The sequence below is a fragment of the Penicillium cataractarum genome (genome assembly GCF_028827025.1).
Source record: "Penicillium cataractarum strain IBT 29864 chromosome Unknown utg000002l, whole genome shotgun sequence".
NCBI classification, from domain to species: Eukaryota; Fungi; Ascomycota; class Eurotiomycetes; order Eurotiales; family Aspergillaceae; genus Penicillium; species Penicillium cataractarum.
In genome coordinates, this window is record NW_026622738.1 from 177782 (window position 1) to 193008 (window position 15227).

At 49.4% G+C, this 15227-nt stretch overlaps 6 protein-coding genes across 6 annotated transcripts; 2 read left to right on the forward strand and 4 right to left on the reverse strand.

The window, feature by feature from the left end:
* Positions 1-948: 948 nt before the first annotated feature.
* Positions 949-1608, reverse strand: N7496_002132 (phytoene desaturase family protein; the record flags this gene model as incomplete). The annotated part of the gene is made up of 1 exon (XM_056695063.1): positions 949-1608. The coding sequence occupies one exon, from the start codon at positions 1606-1608 to the stop codon at positions 949-951; it is 660 nt and encodes a 219-aa protein (XP_056557275.1).
* Positions 1609-3515: 1907 nt separating this feature from the next.
* On the forward strand, positions 3516-5377 carry N7496_002133 (carotenoid oxygenase family protein; the record flags this gene model as incomplete). The annotated part of the gene is made up of 2 exons (XM_056695064.1): positions 3516-4160; positions 4223-5377. Coding segments are annotated over 2 exons (1800 nt in total), but the record flags the coding sequence as incomplete, so codon positions are not given.
* A 430-nt stretch (positions 5378-5807) lies between these two features.
* N7496_002134 (carnitine:acyl carnitine antiporter) lies at positions 5808-7073 on the reverse strand (the record flags this gene model as incomplete). Its single annotated transcript, XM_056695065.1, has 5 exons — positions 5808-5856; positions 5918-6531; positions 6604-6620; positions 6708-6756; positions 6825-7073. The coding sequence occupies 5 exons, from the start codon at positions 7071-7073 to the stop codon at positions 5808-5810; spliced, it is 978 nt and encodes a 325-aa protein (XP_056557277.1).
* An 802-nt stretch (positions 7074-7875) lies between these two features.
* Positions 7876-8907, reverse strand: N7496_002135 (CFEM domain-containing protein; the record flags this gene model as incomplete). The annotated part of the gene is made up of 4 exons (XM_056695066.1): positions 7876-8160; positions 8214-8506; positions 8572-8749; positions 8824-8907. The coding sequence occupies 4 exons, from the start codon at positions 8905-8907 to the stop codon at positions 7876-7878; spliced, it is 840 nt and encodes a 279-aa protein (XP_056557278.1).
* Positions 8908-11925: 3018 nt separating this feature from the next.
* N7496_002136 (uncharacterized protein) lies at positions 11926-12129 on the forward strand (the record flags this gene model as incomplete). Its single annotated transcript, XM_056695067.1, has 1 exon — positions 11926-12129. The coding sequence occupies one exon, from the start codon at positions 11926-11928 to the stop codon at positions 12127-12129; it is 204 nt and encodes a 67-aa protein (XP_056557279.1).
* A 77-nt stretch (positions 12130-12206) lies between these two features.
* N7496_002137 (putative endoglycoceramidase) lies at positions 12207-13766 on the reverse strand (the record flags this gene model as incomplete). The annotated part of the gene is made up of 2 exons (XM_056695068.1): positions 12207-13235; positions 13290-13766. The coding sequence occupies 2 exons, from the start codon at positions 13764-13766 to the stop codon at positions 12207-12209; spliced, it is 1506 nt and encodes a 501-aa protein (XP_056557280.1).
* Positions 13767-15227: the final 1461 nt, after the last annotated feature.

Genomic DNA, 15227 nt, shown 5'->3' on the forward strand with positions numbered 1-15227 from the left:
TGAAAAAAGGCCAATAAGCCACCGTGAACAAGACAGCCGGAGGAATTGTCCAGGTCAAGTGCCTAGTGAAAAGCGGTTAGAACCTGAATTCTGAGGACTTGCTCTGGAAGACAAACACCAGCCAATAATCTAAACCCATATCGAACAAAATAGGTATCTGGCGCGCCGACTGATCTATGGTGCAAGTTGCATGTCAGAGAAGAGAACGAACATCGTCTCCCAGCCGACAGGGAGTCAGTTGCTGACTATGTACTACGACTACTACCTACAAATAGCCTGGTTCTAGCCGAAGGAACACAGCCCACGTCAAGAAACACGGTTTAACTTCGCGTTTCGGAAATCAAGTCGTTCGTCAAAGACCGACCTCCCTCCTGTCATGCATGACGCAGGACCAGACTTGGTTTTCGTTCTCGCGTCGGGAATGTCGCGGATGACCAAAATTACAGTCGACGAATTGCGAGTGTAAGCGATTTATGGCGGACCTCTGGAAGGCAGTCGATAGTGTAATGTAATCGCGATCTGATCTTGGATCTTGGATCTTGAAAGATGGAATATCACAAATTATCGTTGAAGATATTCTTCGGGTAGGAGTTACAGCGTAGAGCTACAAATCTGGGTACAGTCCTGTAGCTAGCCGGAAGGTGACGCTTATGCCTGGTATTGATGATACCCATGGATAAGTTTAGGCCGATCGATCGATCGATCGTGATCGACCACTACAGCTCCAGACACCTCCAGCAAAGCAGGTTTATCTGCATACTTAGCGGGTAGCCTCAGCACTTGTCGAGAATCTATTGTATTATTGTTCTGTGGTACTCTTCAAGACGATGTAACAATTGAATAAGCTCGGCGGTTAGTTTTTAACCGCAAACAAGAGGAAAACACATCAAAATAGCATGCAGAAGCTCGGCTTTCAAGGAACCCGAAGGCCGTTTAAAGAACGTGAGCTCAAATCTGCCATGTCGCGACCATAACGAACAGTGCACCAAGGAATGCAATTCCTCTCCAAGCCCACCAAAAGCCGCATGCAGTAGTCTTCAAAGGATCCTTCTTGCCATGAGAACTCCCAGCCTGCCAAGATATTGGGACTTCCAAATCCCGCAGCACTCTTTCTGCAGTGAGTTTTGCGCCCGACAGGCAAGTTGGAACTCCAGCCCCAGGATGTGTGCTGGCACCAACAAAGTAGATACCCTCGGTGACGTCATGTTTGATATGCGGGCGAAAGGAGAGGATGTTGAAGAAATTGTGATTAAGCCCGAACACAGAGCCACGGTCGGAATTGAACATTTCTTGCCAGGTTGTAGGTGAATGGAAGCTCTCATGTTCGATGAGTGCTTTGAGTCCCACGATCCCGGTTCGATTTTCGATACACGACAGTATATATTCGCGAGTGCCTGTGACCAGACCGTCTATGTCGTTTTCTTTGGGAGTTTTCGAAGTATCGATATTGTCGACTAGAATTAGGACCATCACTGTGTCTTTTCCTTCCGGTGCAGCCGAAAGATCCGCTCTCGAGGGTACATGGGCGTAAAAAGATGGCTTCGACATTCTATCGCGCTTCCAGTATACATCTGGAAACTCTTGTCCGCACGGCAGTCCCACAAACATATTGTGAGATTCGAGTTGTGGTACCGTTTTAGACAATGACCAGTAAAAGGTAATAGCGCTGCATGAGATATCCTTTTTCTTTCTCGAAATGGCAGGTTTGGAGTCGTATGATGGGAGAAGCTCTTTGTATGCGTAAAGAAGGTCGGCATTAACGATAATCGCATCGGCTTCGATGGTTTCATTGAAGTTTAATGAGATGCCTAGGGCCTTCTCGTTGGAAGAAATCACTATACTTTTCACTGGACTTGAGAGGTGATAGTTTACACCTAACCTCTTGCCTATATTGGCCAACGATTCCGCAATCTTCTTGTATCAGCATAGCTCCTACCATGGGACATGGATAACGTACTCGATGGAATCCACCACGGGGGTACCATATTCCACTAGTGAGCTCGGTATATTGAAGAAGCGTATATGTACCCGGTATTTCGAATGGTGACATACCCAGGTACATACTGGCGAGACTAAATACCTGGCGAAGTTTGTGGGGTCGGAAGAAATGAGAGACTCTCTGCCACACGGTGTGGAAAGGATGCAGTCGAAATAGGTACCGCAAAAATGCCGGCCTCAAGAGTGCTAAGAAGCCAGGGAAATCTTTGTTCAACACATGGATCACACTTTGTTGATAGTGTTGATGAGATTCTTGGAGGAATGCAAGAAAGCCGTCGAATCCATGTTGACTATCAAGTATCTCTAGTTGGTGCTTCATGCGAGCAATATCGGTAGAAGTTGTGAAACATTCTCCATTATCGAACCAGAAATTGCAATTAGGATCGCATTTGAGAAGATCGATACCTTCTGAAGACATCGACGTTCCTAGATGTCGGTATGTTTCCTCGAATATTTCAGTCATGAGTAGTAGAGACGGGCCTCGATCAAAGCGCTGCGACGACAGGTCAGTAATACTCTAAATGGTTGAGTTAGATTACTCACAAAGCCATTCTGAGTTATGTTACTACATTTACCACCTACAAAATCATTCTTCTCATAGACAGAAACTTCCACTCCGCATTGTGCCAGTCTCGCTGCTGTTGCGATGCCTCCTATTCCAGCCCCTTGAGTCACAACATTAGCATTGCTTCTGAATGTTGAGGTAAATATCTCGACCCTCTAACCTATGACAACCACTTTCTTCTTCCTTATCGGGTCCATACTCGACTGGACCTTCAAGCCAATTTCCAATTAGCCCAGTCTTATGTATCTGCCTATATGCAGTCCAAAAAAATCATTCCTTAATTACTTCCGAATCCTGGTCCATGAGACTCGTGGTAAACATAATGTAAGCCGGCGTGGGTAACATTACCGAGTGATACGCATCCCGATCTATTTCTCGATCTGGAAGTTGGCTGCTAGCTAGAAGCTGAGCGACCGGTTATTGCCCGAGCTCCAGGCAGCCACGAACAAAGAAATATCGTCCATGGCTTTAATCCCGCCTGTAAACCGCCGAGTCTGGTAGTATCAAATGCAAAGGCCACGTTCACTGCCACCCATGGTCTAGACAGTCCCTCGCTTAGATTACTTGGTAGCCCACTCCAGGGGTAGTTAGGTCACCCGACTCTACAATAAAGTACATTTCTTTCGATTCCCTACTTGAGACCGATAACACTCACTAGGGATGACAGTCTGATACTCGTGAAGCTGCTTAAACTCAGCCACCACCGTATGTGACGTCATCGCTTCTAGCATCGTCTGAACGTCCCATGTAAGAGACAAGTTCCAGCAGTGTGTAAGGCAGTGCCCATCGACTTGATATGTTAGCAGAGGCCTCTAAGATACAGATTGGAGTTAAACGGAGACGATGACCGAAACAAGTGAAGCACTCAAGACTTCCACAAAGTCAAAACATCGGTACAGTGCTCTTTTTCACTATAGAAACAAGTCGACAGACAAACTAACAATATCCAAGATGTCAAAGTGGAAATTTCGCACCCATCCATCGGCAATTCCCAATAACCCCATGCACATACTCCGGAACTATCCCTCCCGAGCTCCATGGTGGTCAATACGTTCGGAATGGCGGAAACCCGAGCTTCGGTGACCATCCATCAGAAGACGTCCACATGTTCGATGGCGACGGTATGCTGAGCGGCGTCTGGTTCCGACTCAATAATCAAACAAAAGAAGTTGAGCCGTGTTTCGTTAATCGGTACATTTTGACCGACGTTTATCTCGGGGCCAAATCGATGCCTAGCCTAGAATTGCCTATACTACCGAGCGTCGCAACGTTGACTCATCCATGGAGGTCTACACTCTCGACATTTTTCAAACTTTGCCGATTTTTGGCTCTCGTAGCGTGGAGTTTCCTCGGTGCCGGCAAGCATAAGATTCGGAAAATTAGTGTTGCGAATACGGCTATCCTCTACCATGATAAACGAGCCTTAGCAACGTGTCAAACGGGGCCGCCGATGAGAGTTCAACTACCCAGTTTGGATACTGTTGGTTGGTTTAATGGATACTCAGCTGTCAATGAAGACAAAGTTTCGCAATCAGATAAGGATGGCTTTGGCTGTACTGGAGCCTTTGGCTTCCTAAAAGATTGGACAACGGCTCATGTAAGTCGTCAGCAGTTAAATTAAACATGCAAAGAAGATACCCACTAACAATCTATGAACAGCCTCACGTCGATCCAGTCTCCGGTGATCTCATATCCTTCCAATCATCCTTCCTACCACCATTCGTGTGGTACTCTCTCATCCCCAAATCAACAACTAAAACTCAAGAACCTCCATTACACTCCCCAGTCCCAGGTGTATCAATCCCAAAACTAATGCACGACTTTGGCGTTTCCCCAACTCACACGATCATCCTCGACCTCCCAATGACCCTCGATCCGACAAACATGCTCCGCAGAAGACCAATAGTCCACTACGACCGAACCTCACCATCGCGATTTGGCATTTTCCCCCGACGCCACCCCGAGCAAGTCCGATGGTTTGAGACGGAGACGTGTTTCATTTTTCATACAGCTAGTACGTGGGATGAGCTCGAGCAAAGCCACTTGAATGATTCCCATGTTCAAGCCGTGAATATGGTTGTTTGTCGGTATACGAATGGTAATATGCTTTACTCCATGGGTGCTATCGAGCCGGTGGAGAAAGAAGAGTGTGATAGCAAAGTCTATTATTACCGATTCCTTCTCTCAAACACGAAGGAGAATATTATCGCGCATCAATGGGGTTTATCCGCTATTCCCTTTGAGATGCCAATCGTTCCAGCAACCCCCTCGAGCACGGGTCCGAAATTCATTTACGGCTGTTCCTCGCGGCTCGCGATATTCGGCGCTGAAACGGGTGAACCTATGAAGGTGGATTGTCTCGTTAAAATGGATATCCAGACATTGATCAAGCAGGGGAAGGATGAGGACATCGAATCCATCGATGGCTGTGTTGACAAGAGAACTATACAAGCGATAATGTCCAGCGACGATCCGGAAGATCCAATCAAGATATTCCAAGCCCCGGAGGGGTGGCACGCACAAGAACCTCAATTTGTCCCGCGAGACAACTCGAAGGCGGAAGATGATGGGTATCTCTTAACTTTGATGTTTGATGAATCTCAACTCGATACAGATGGAGATGCTACGGAGGGTGCCAGGAGTGAGCTATGGATTATCGATGCACGAGATATGACAACTGTTATTGCGAAGATCTTACTTCCACAGCGTGTTCCCTATGGGTTTCATGGTCATTGGTTTAGAAGACAAGAGCTTGAAGAGCAGAGACCGTATGTTCGGTTACGGACAGACCCGGGGGAATCGAGAGGGAATTGAAGTAAATTTCCTTGTAGAGGGCACATAATATCCTGTTTAGCAAGCGTAATCAATCAAACAATCAATAATATCACGTCTGAATAATATACTACCAATACAGACGACTTGACTATTCTAAGAGACCAAAAGATGCGACAAAAAATCCGAAAGTTCATTGATGTAATACATCCGGTGCAAAAAGCACCCGGTCTATACAAAATAAAAAAGCTCGAACCAAGAAATCAACGAACCGAAAAATGGGGTATGGAATCGATGTATCTCTAAACCGGCTCAAAATCACGTCCGGAAAGGGTTCCCATGCAAGTCGATCGGACCATTCATCAAGGGTCTATTCACAGATAGACGAGAACCAACGCTGCAAAGAACACTTTAAAAGAAAAGGGCAGAAAATGGGAATATATACACTCAATATAACATGGAGAAGACTAGTTTAGTCGAACATCTTCTTCATGAACTTGTGCGCGAGCTCGACACCCAAGCTAGCGAGAGAAAAGATTAACTTCGGTTCGCACGTGGCATGGCAAGAGACGTAGAACTTACAAAGTAGCCGCGTTAGCAGGCACGGCACGAGCCAGCGCAGGACCGAAACCAGGGAAGAAGGCCTTGAAACCACCGCTGGCATACACGGCCCGGACGGTGCCGCCAATAGTCGGCTTACCCGGTGCACTCTGCAGACGGGACTTGATCGTGTCGACGGGGAAAACGGGAATCCACATGGCAATACCGGCGGCACCACCCGCAGCGACAACCGCCGTCAGGGACAGCTCGCCGGTGACATTTCCATTGGCATCCTTGGGAGTCAAAGACCGCTTGATGTACTCGTACGCGGCGAAGTAGGCCGCCGATCCGGGACCATCACGGGCTAGCGTCATGGCGCTGCCACGGAAGACACTGCGGATACCACCCTCCTTGTACAGCTGGCGAACAACGTCCACACCGCCGGAGTACTTGGGCTTCTGGCCCGGCGGGGGCGGGTTCTGACCCTGGATCTGAAGGAGGACCTTGACGCGCTCGAAGGGGGCGGTAATCAGGGTCATGGGGATGGCGGAGAAGAAACCCGCGGCGGAGATTTGAGCGATAGAGAACTGGGGGGTGCCGTTTACCACTGGAACAACGGAGGCCTTTTCGACCAGGCTCTTGCCAACGTCGTAACCCTACATGGACGCGTTAGATAAAACACCGCGGACTTTGACTTGGTCATGTAGACCCAACGGTCAAAAACATACCCAGAAGCTGACAGCAACTACCCAGAGGTTTCGGTTAGCTCATAGATCTTATTGAACGATCGCACATCATATACGAGGCCATTGAAGCTGTGGGAAAGACTTACACATCGGAGTGACACCAACTAGCGGGGCAGACACACCCGCGTACAGACCCTGTTCGCATGCGCCGATTAGCCCAACGATCCAATTCCACCATTTGAGGATCCCAAAGGGATACCTACCCGAGCCAAACCCTCACGGGCAACCGTCTTCCGCACGACATCCATTGCACCCGCATAAACGCCCTTCTCGGCGGTCTGCAGGCGCACCTTGACCAAGTCGAAGGGATGTCCCACGACGACGGCACAGAGACCACCGGCAGCACCCGCGGCGAGCGAGCGAATCTGCTGGATAGTCTGATTCACGGGCTTGACATCGAGAACCTTGATCTCATCCCGGAGTTCTTGTGGGGAGGAGGCGGAGGTCGACATGATTGCGGGCGGGCGGTCGAGTGGGGTGGAGGAGGAGAGTGCGACCGGAGGAGGAGAGGAAAGGAGAGGAGAGGAGAGGAGAGGGAAGAGAGTAGGAGGAAGAAAGATGGAGGATTGGAAGGAGAAAAGTGAGAAGAGTAAATGCAAGTTTTAGAGCAAGTTGATCGGCTTAACGATAGCGGACCGAAGCCGAACGGCGGTTCAGTTCGAATTTGGGGGAGTTTCTTCCCCGGACAAGTGACAATGAGCCTCGGCTCGGACGCGGAGAAACCGGGTGGCCGTTGGTCCACCGAGGATGGGCTGACACCGAGGAGAGTTAAATAGTCAAAGGGTTTATAGTGATACAGGAATGTATTGTTGAAGATGGTGTGAATGATGCTTTTTTTTTTCTTCAAGAGGGTATGTCCGTGGGATTCTGTGCCCATCGGAGGGCGCCGATCCGGGTGAACGGGAAAGTGACTGCTGGGACTGCCACTTTTCCGGCGGGAATAAGGAAGTGCTTGGGCCTCGACAAGGGTGATGTCTGACTTAATTATACTACAGAGTACATAGAAAGTCTATGACTTGAAACTATAAGCCAGAGTCGCGCATAATAGTCAAGTTGGAATACTCTACAAGAGAAGAATCACATGCGAGTAAGCCCCGGCACGTGCCTGGGTGGAGCATGACTTCATTAAATCGACATTACAGCAAACGTACTTCGTGGGATAGTGACAGTGGTTTATAAACCACAGGGGGAAAATACACAGATCGTCCCTCGAGACCATGATACTCGAGTTTCGAACGGCCAACGCCAGACATCTTACAGAACGAACAGGGCAGCCAGACCCAAAGCGCCGACCGCGCCAGTACCGACAGTCGCCATGGGGTGAGCCGCACCAGTGCTGATAGACGAAGTAGCAGTGCTCGAGCCAGAAGAGCCAGAGCCAGTGCTCTCCGATCCAGATCCAGAACCAGTCTCGCTAGAGCCCGAGCCCGAGTTGGTACCAGTGGAAGAAGCCTCGGAGCCGCTAGCTGTGGTGATCATGGTAGTGGCGGTTGCGCCAGTACCGGTCGCGCCGGTGCCGGTAGCATCAGTCCCAGTGGCCTATATTCATGATTAGCAGGGTGAATGAATGATCACGAGAGTCGAGGACTTACGGTAGCGGTGCCGCTGCCATTGGAGTTGGTACCGGTGGCATCGCTGCCTGTTCCGGTAGTCTCGCTGCCAGTACCAGTGCTCTCGCTGCCCGAGCCAGTGGTAGTGGCTGATCCCGAGTCCGAGCCAGAAGTGCCAGTGGTGGTCGAGTCACTAGACTGAGTGCCAGTGCTCTCACTCCCGGAGCCAGTCGAGGTCTCCGACCCCGAGCCTGAAGCCGAACCGGAAGCGCTCGAGCCAGAGCCGGAGCTGGAGCTGGAGCTGGAGCTCGAGCTCGAGCTAGAGGTAGAACCGCCTGCAGGAATTATGGTCAACGATATGATTCTTCCTAGCCAGGAATGAGACACCGGGGGGACATACTAGGGCACGAAGCAAGGGCCATCTGGACAACGGTGGCGGCATCGTCGCTGGGGCAGGCCTCGGTGGTGCAGTCGCGAATACCATACTCGTAGTCCTGGCTCTTGCACAGACAGGCGGTGTCACCAGAGGTGCAGCCCAGCTCGGAGGCCTTGGCGTTCATGTTACTGATGCACATTTGCTGCCCGACCATCAGAAGTTAGTATTGACTCGCCAGGTTTCTTGAATTCATCACTAATGAGAGGTATCACATACCGCGCAGTCCGAGGCGGACATCTCAGCAGCGACCATGCTGGTGGCAGCCAGCAGGGCAAGAGCGACGTTCGAGAAGGACTTCATTGTGATGATGATGGTTGAGGAGGTGATTAGAATGTGTGTAAGTATGGGGTATCAAGGGAAAGATGGACAGGGAAGCGAGAAGTGAAGGGATGGAGGAGAAAACAGAGTACTCCTGGGTTCGGCAAAGAGTCTTTTATAAAACCCGTCCAGGGGAAGAAGGAGAGGGGCAAAGCGAAGGTTTGGTACGAGGCAAGAACCAGGAAACCAAACAAATTCGATCTGCAAGTATCCTTTTTTTCACTTTCTCTTCCTAAGAAGCTTACGAGTGGACCACCAAAAGACACTAGCACGAGTCCTAGTTTGGCAGGAAACTACGGACAAGCAAAACGAACATCCCAACCTCCAAACACTCAAGCCACACGGGGATGGGCTGAGTGGAGTTGTTGACTGGAGGCGTTTGCTTTTTTTTGGAATCTCCTGCACTCTTTCACCTCTGGTTGGTCTCGTTGGTCGTCCTAGCAATCTTGTTGGCCAAAATCCCGTCTCTGCACTCTGCAGTGTTGTGCAGGAACTGCATCATCGCTTCCTAGCCAACGTGGCTGGAGGCAGCAACCAAGTTCATCATGAAGTCACTAGGTTGCAGGGATCATCAAGGATAGGCATCAAGCCCTGGAGAAGCCCCGAGATCTGAATTCTCGATTAGGGAGGGATCGACTTGAAGTTGTGGTTGGTGGAGTTGATCTTCGTCGATTTGATAGGCCCGTCCGATGGAGCCAGGGCCAGAGTGGAGTCTCTTTGGGGGAGGGCACAGGGGTTGTAATTATCATTATTATTATTATTATTTGAGTTTGGGATTTCCTATCTTTTCAGGGATCTTGGCCCTTGGGACGTGACGAGTATAATCACAGGAGAACTGGTTGAATCATGCAGGATCATAGGATGCGGGGTTGAGAAGTATCGCGGGAGTACTACTCCATAGTATTGCTAACAACATGGAATGATTTATTATTATGCCACTTTACAGAGGAAAGGTGTGGATATCCTACTGGACCTGATTGTAATTGTTTTAGCGTTGCCCTGGGAATCTCAGCTCCAAAACTCAATTGCAAGTACCGTCATGGTGGAATTTCCTCAAGTTGCACATGGCCTACTCCGCACGGGAAGTGGGAGTATAACTCCGTAGCCAAATAGTATCACGATCTCTTCCATTAACATTCAACCAGTCAATAGAAAAGCAAAAAAAAGTCGCAGGCGAACTCCGTGGCTCATGCAATCAAGGCGGGTGGCGATGATCGACCCCTAATCGAGTCTAAACAGCCCAATCTCGGGCCCAATCTAACCGAATAGTTGATGGATCCCTCGCGAGCCCCGATCGCACTATTGAATTTTGTGAGAAAACCTGGTCCAGTAGCTAACTAAATACAGTAAATTGATTCCCGGAGTCACCGCAAGTGTGGCTGAGCACAGCCACACCAGGGATCAAAGATGCGAGATCAGACCCGAAAGAATGGAATGGGAATGACGAAGGAAAGTGGAGAACAATTGCTGTGGTGGCTCAGTCTTTTTCTTTGGCTACATCATTTTTAATCTATGTTAATATCTAGCCACGACTCTGATCCTCGATTTCTGTCCCTCGTATGATGTTGATAAGCTTATGATCGTATCCACTTGTTGCTAGGCAAATCTTGTTTACACCCGCAGCTCGGGGGAAAGGCGGTGACGTGACATTATGCAGGTTAATTTGGGAATCAAGTGTCTCCCCGTGTCAATTAAGCATGATGCTATTCAACGTATTTCGAGATAGGCTATCTTTCTTCCTGCTATGGAACCCCTCCTACTAGGGAGAGCTCACTTTCGTATATGTGCAGTAAGCGATAACTTGAGGTCATCTCCACTAAAGTTCACCCAAATTCCCGTCCGTACTACTCGACAAAAACTACACTCATCCCACTCATTATGATGATCCTAGTCAATTTATGATCAATCAACAGCAAATCCACATGGCCGCTGACACATACCAGCAGACATGTCTGCGCGTCTTGCTTGAAAGCTTATCAACGGCGTACGTGGTCCTGCCCGAGCGCGTTGCATTTCCAAGCAAGAGGAAAAATAAACAGCTAATACTGACAATCTAGACGGGACTACTTGCTACCCCAGAATCGGCATCGACACCACGGCCTCGAGGAACGTCCCACGCGGCAAAAGGTCTGCAATGTCTGCGTCTAGGCAAAAGCTAAAGGCACCTACTTGCAGCAGTGTACGCGTTGTGCAGGGCGGGGGATTCCTTGCATCTTTTCTCACTAGCATACCCCGAATCTAAGCCTAGACTTGTACAGGCCAGTGCTCATACATAATAAAGGTCTCCAGGAGACCCACCTCAAGGACGATCACCTCGCGTTTCAGCTATGCCCGTCGTTAACGGGCACCACAAATGTTGGATATACAAGCCAGCCCTGAGGTAGACGATAAGCGCTAATTGCTCGAACCCAATTTTCTAAGGTAGAAGGTCCAGCAGAATTTATATAACCTACAGAAGATAAAAGAGAGGATAAGAGACAAGATAAAAGACAAGATAAAAGAGAAGGAAGGGGATGGTCAAGTAATTATTTAGCCGGGCGGCCTTAGTAAAAATCAGGCCTCAGGTGGTACTACAGTAACAGCGTCTCTCTGGCCTAAAGAAGAAGGCATCAGGGCAAAGGCGACTATTAAAGCGGTCGATAACTGGCCAATTATGGGTTTTGAGCAACTGGCGCTTATCATCCGCCCCAGCCAGCCTCCATATACACGGCACCCGACGTAAGGAGTCTTTGGCGAGGCCATCTCAAGCCACTTCGAGCTAGATTGGTTAGCCTCCCTAGATCCCCTCCCCAATGATCAGGTCTGACAGGCCTAAGACCTCACGAGTCAGATATCTAGTACTCGCTACGGGACACGATCAAGGTCTTCGCGAAATACCCGAGATATCTCCTGTGTAATGACTTCACCCCATACTAATTCCATCGTAGCCTCGACGACAAGGATGGCTCGATGTAGCTACGCTAGCACGAACCTTTTATCGTACTCTGCTGCGGGAGCGCAATGAAGACCATCGAAGGGCCCCGGTTAGCGCAACACGGAATGGAAGTGCAGCGACCGCGACTTTACCGTATTGTACCGCACGCACAGCTGTATGCACCCGTGGGATGCTTTGCATGCCATGTGTATAGCATTCTCGAGCTGCGGGCATCTCATGCCGAGGGTGATGATGACGAGAAGCAGAAGTCCTACTTGAAACAGAGGTAGCCTGTGGAGACAGTCAAGTTGACGGATTCACATTTGCAGCTATAAGCCCCGATATTGGAAGTTGCATACAGTTAGACCTATTTACTTGAAATTATGACGGAGATGTCGGTAGTGCTTTTGATACTGGAGGATGTGAACAACGCAAGTGTCCGTTTGTCGAGAGTGTACTGCACCAAACTGCCCTCGGGGGAGACTTGGACATTATATCCGCTGGGAAAGGTGGAAGCAGGCAGAATGATTTCGGTGGGCGCGTCAATATCAGGATCCGCCTTGAACTGCAGCTTAAAGGTAGTCGTATCCTCAGAAAAGCTGAAGCTGATGGGAGTACCAGCAATTGCAGCTGGATACGCACGGCTGTAATGCTTCGCCAGTTGAGGATATGGTTGACCAGACGTGCCATCGTACAGGTTCTCGTACGCCCAGCCAATCCATGAAACCATATTTGCGTCGGTTGCTGTCATGGCCTCTGTTAGGCCCTGCATCTGCTTATCATCGCCCATCCAGAACGTGAGCTCGGTCAACACGCCAGCGGTCTTCAGGCGCTCGCTGTCCTTTTGGCGGTTGTTGAGCGTGGTGGAAATAGAGCCCAGCTGTGGCGGGCTGTAGTAGTGGAATGACTGCACCGACTTCGAGCCGTCTCCAAGGGGGACATTGTTGAAACCTGAAAGAACGTCCAGGGTGGCTCCTTCAAACCAAATGAGCGTAGTATTGTCCACCTTACGAATCTGCTCCACCGCACGGTCCCAAAGCCCTTCCATGGCCTTGTGGTCGGCAACGCCTGGCACAAGTAATGTCGGATCAGCCCAGGTGTCACCTACCCATGGCTCATTTAACAAGTTATAGCCGACTACGTTGGTCGTATCGGCATAGCCTGATGCCAGCTTTTTCCAGTAGGCGGCAAAGGCATCACCAAGCCCGTCATAATTGTTGTATAGTCGGCCAAATGCATTTCCTATCGCAACTGAGGTATAACTCAGAGACCAGTCAACTGTACCGCAAAGCGACTGCGGGGATGGGAAGCCATTCCCATCCACGGGGAATGGTGTCAGCTTAAGAGGAAACGGGTACATCTCACTACTCGGTACCCAGTTCTCCTTGACAAACCACTATAAAGCCGTGTCAGTATCAAAGTGTCTCACAATGGCCTTGTGTCTACTTACGTCAGGCACGCCATGGCCGCAAAACTGCTGTGCCAGGCAGTCCTGATGCACGTCTACCAGAACGTAGATGCCATGTTCCTCGGCCATTTTGGTCTGCTCCTTCATGATATCAAGGAAAGTCTGGTTGTACGACCCCCGCACGGGTTCTGCGCCGGCCCAGCTGTGACCCAACCGAACGATGTTCAAACCCAAGTCATGCATATTTTGGACATCTTGCTCGCCAAATGACGAAACACCTGGAACCCACTCCAGTGGCCGATACCATGGTGGTTCTTTCATAACGACATTGGTTCCATGGAAGAATCGTGTACGATTGTATTCATCGACGATTTGGTGCGTATTTTGGTTCACCAGGCTAATACGTGACATGCCTGGATGGGCCTTATACCAACCCTCAGCATCTTGAGCTAGTACGTTTGCTAGAAGTGTGCTGAGTACCGCTAGAAATGATGGAGCGGTGATGAGAGTGAACTGCATATTGATGCAAATGGCAACTAAATCATTACCAGGTGAGAAATGGGGAAGGAGATGGAGTAAAGCAGAGTCCAGAGGATTCAAAACAGCCAAGGGAACAAACGCGGAGTATAAATGCCCTGAACTCTTGACATGCAGCAGGGTTACATCTTGTTGATCAAAGTGGAGCCAGGGGATACTAGTGTCAATGGCGTATACAACACTTCTTCAAATAGTCTTGGCCTTTGGAAGTGGTAGAGCGCAACGGCCTTCAACGGTAGATGACTTGCTGGACAGTATTTTGGGCACCATCCTTCTTCTAAAGGAGAGGTGCTGCCGTAGGCTCATAATTAACATGACGTCGCTTCGGTAGAATAGATCACCGCGAAGTACCCTCACTCTGTGGCTACTACTAGCGACATCCCCACAATATAGTCGCGAGAGCCTGAACGAATGTGTTCTTCCTTCTGCGGAGTAGAAAAGGCCCGTGTTGAGGCCTCTTCGGCAGCACATGTCAAAGGCCTGTCGCCCTGTTATCGGCCTGGTTGACATCACTGGACTCCCTTGAAGTTCAAGAATGAAACCCGGCTAGAAATTTTTATGTAAATTGCATCAGGCTTGAGAATTCTTAGACAACTACTGCCAGATCATCAAGGGAGAAGGAAGTGTATAGAGTCAACCGCGCTCTTCCAGGTAGCTACCTAGCTTCCTTATTGGTGGGTATCAAAAAGCTGAAGTCATGGCCGCGCATATCCAGTTTGTCCTAACAACCAGAACACCACACTAGTGCCGAATTCATGACACCTTGGTCCAGCGTCTCCTTAGGATGGGCCCCTGCTGCCCTCATATTTGTCAATCTATCATTAAACAACCACACTTGGCCATGCTTCCATGCCAGTTTCAACTGAAATGGTACTGAACTACTCGTGCGGCTCAGCAAATGCTCCTCTAATTGCAATCTGGATCAGATGGTGATATGACAACAAACGCTCGGTCGGCCATTCCAGTGGCCAAAATCTTACTAACGTGGTATAACGCAACTGATCCGGTTATGACTCCTCAAACCCTTCCATCGTCGGTCTTTATTTGAAACCCGATGCCCGATTCGCTTAGCACCGACAGTTTAGCGAGTGCAATTAAAATCCGAGGACCAGTGACTTCGGGGACAAAAATGATCATTATTCGCCTCTTCTTTGCCATAAAAACTCGCCATGGTCTAATGACCGATATGCGGGAGTTCCCCATTCTTCAGCAACGCTTGCAGAAATCAGACGCTTGGTTGCTTGGTTGAAGAAACGGGTTGCCCGACAGTTGGCCAGCCATTGTTCTTTCCACTATATGCTAATTAAACACTCTATTAGCGAGGTTAACAGCGCTTTCTGGTCCTCTTCCCTAAGGATAAAACCATATCGCTAAATTTTCGCTTGGTGATCAAATCTTGGTATAGGAAGCGACCTACGACATTTATTATGTCTAAGAGTCCTT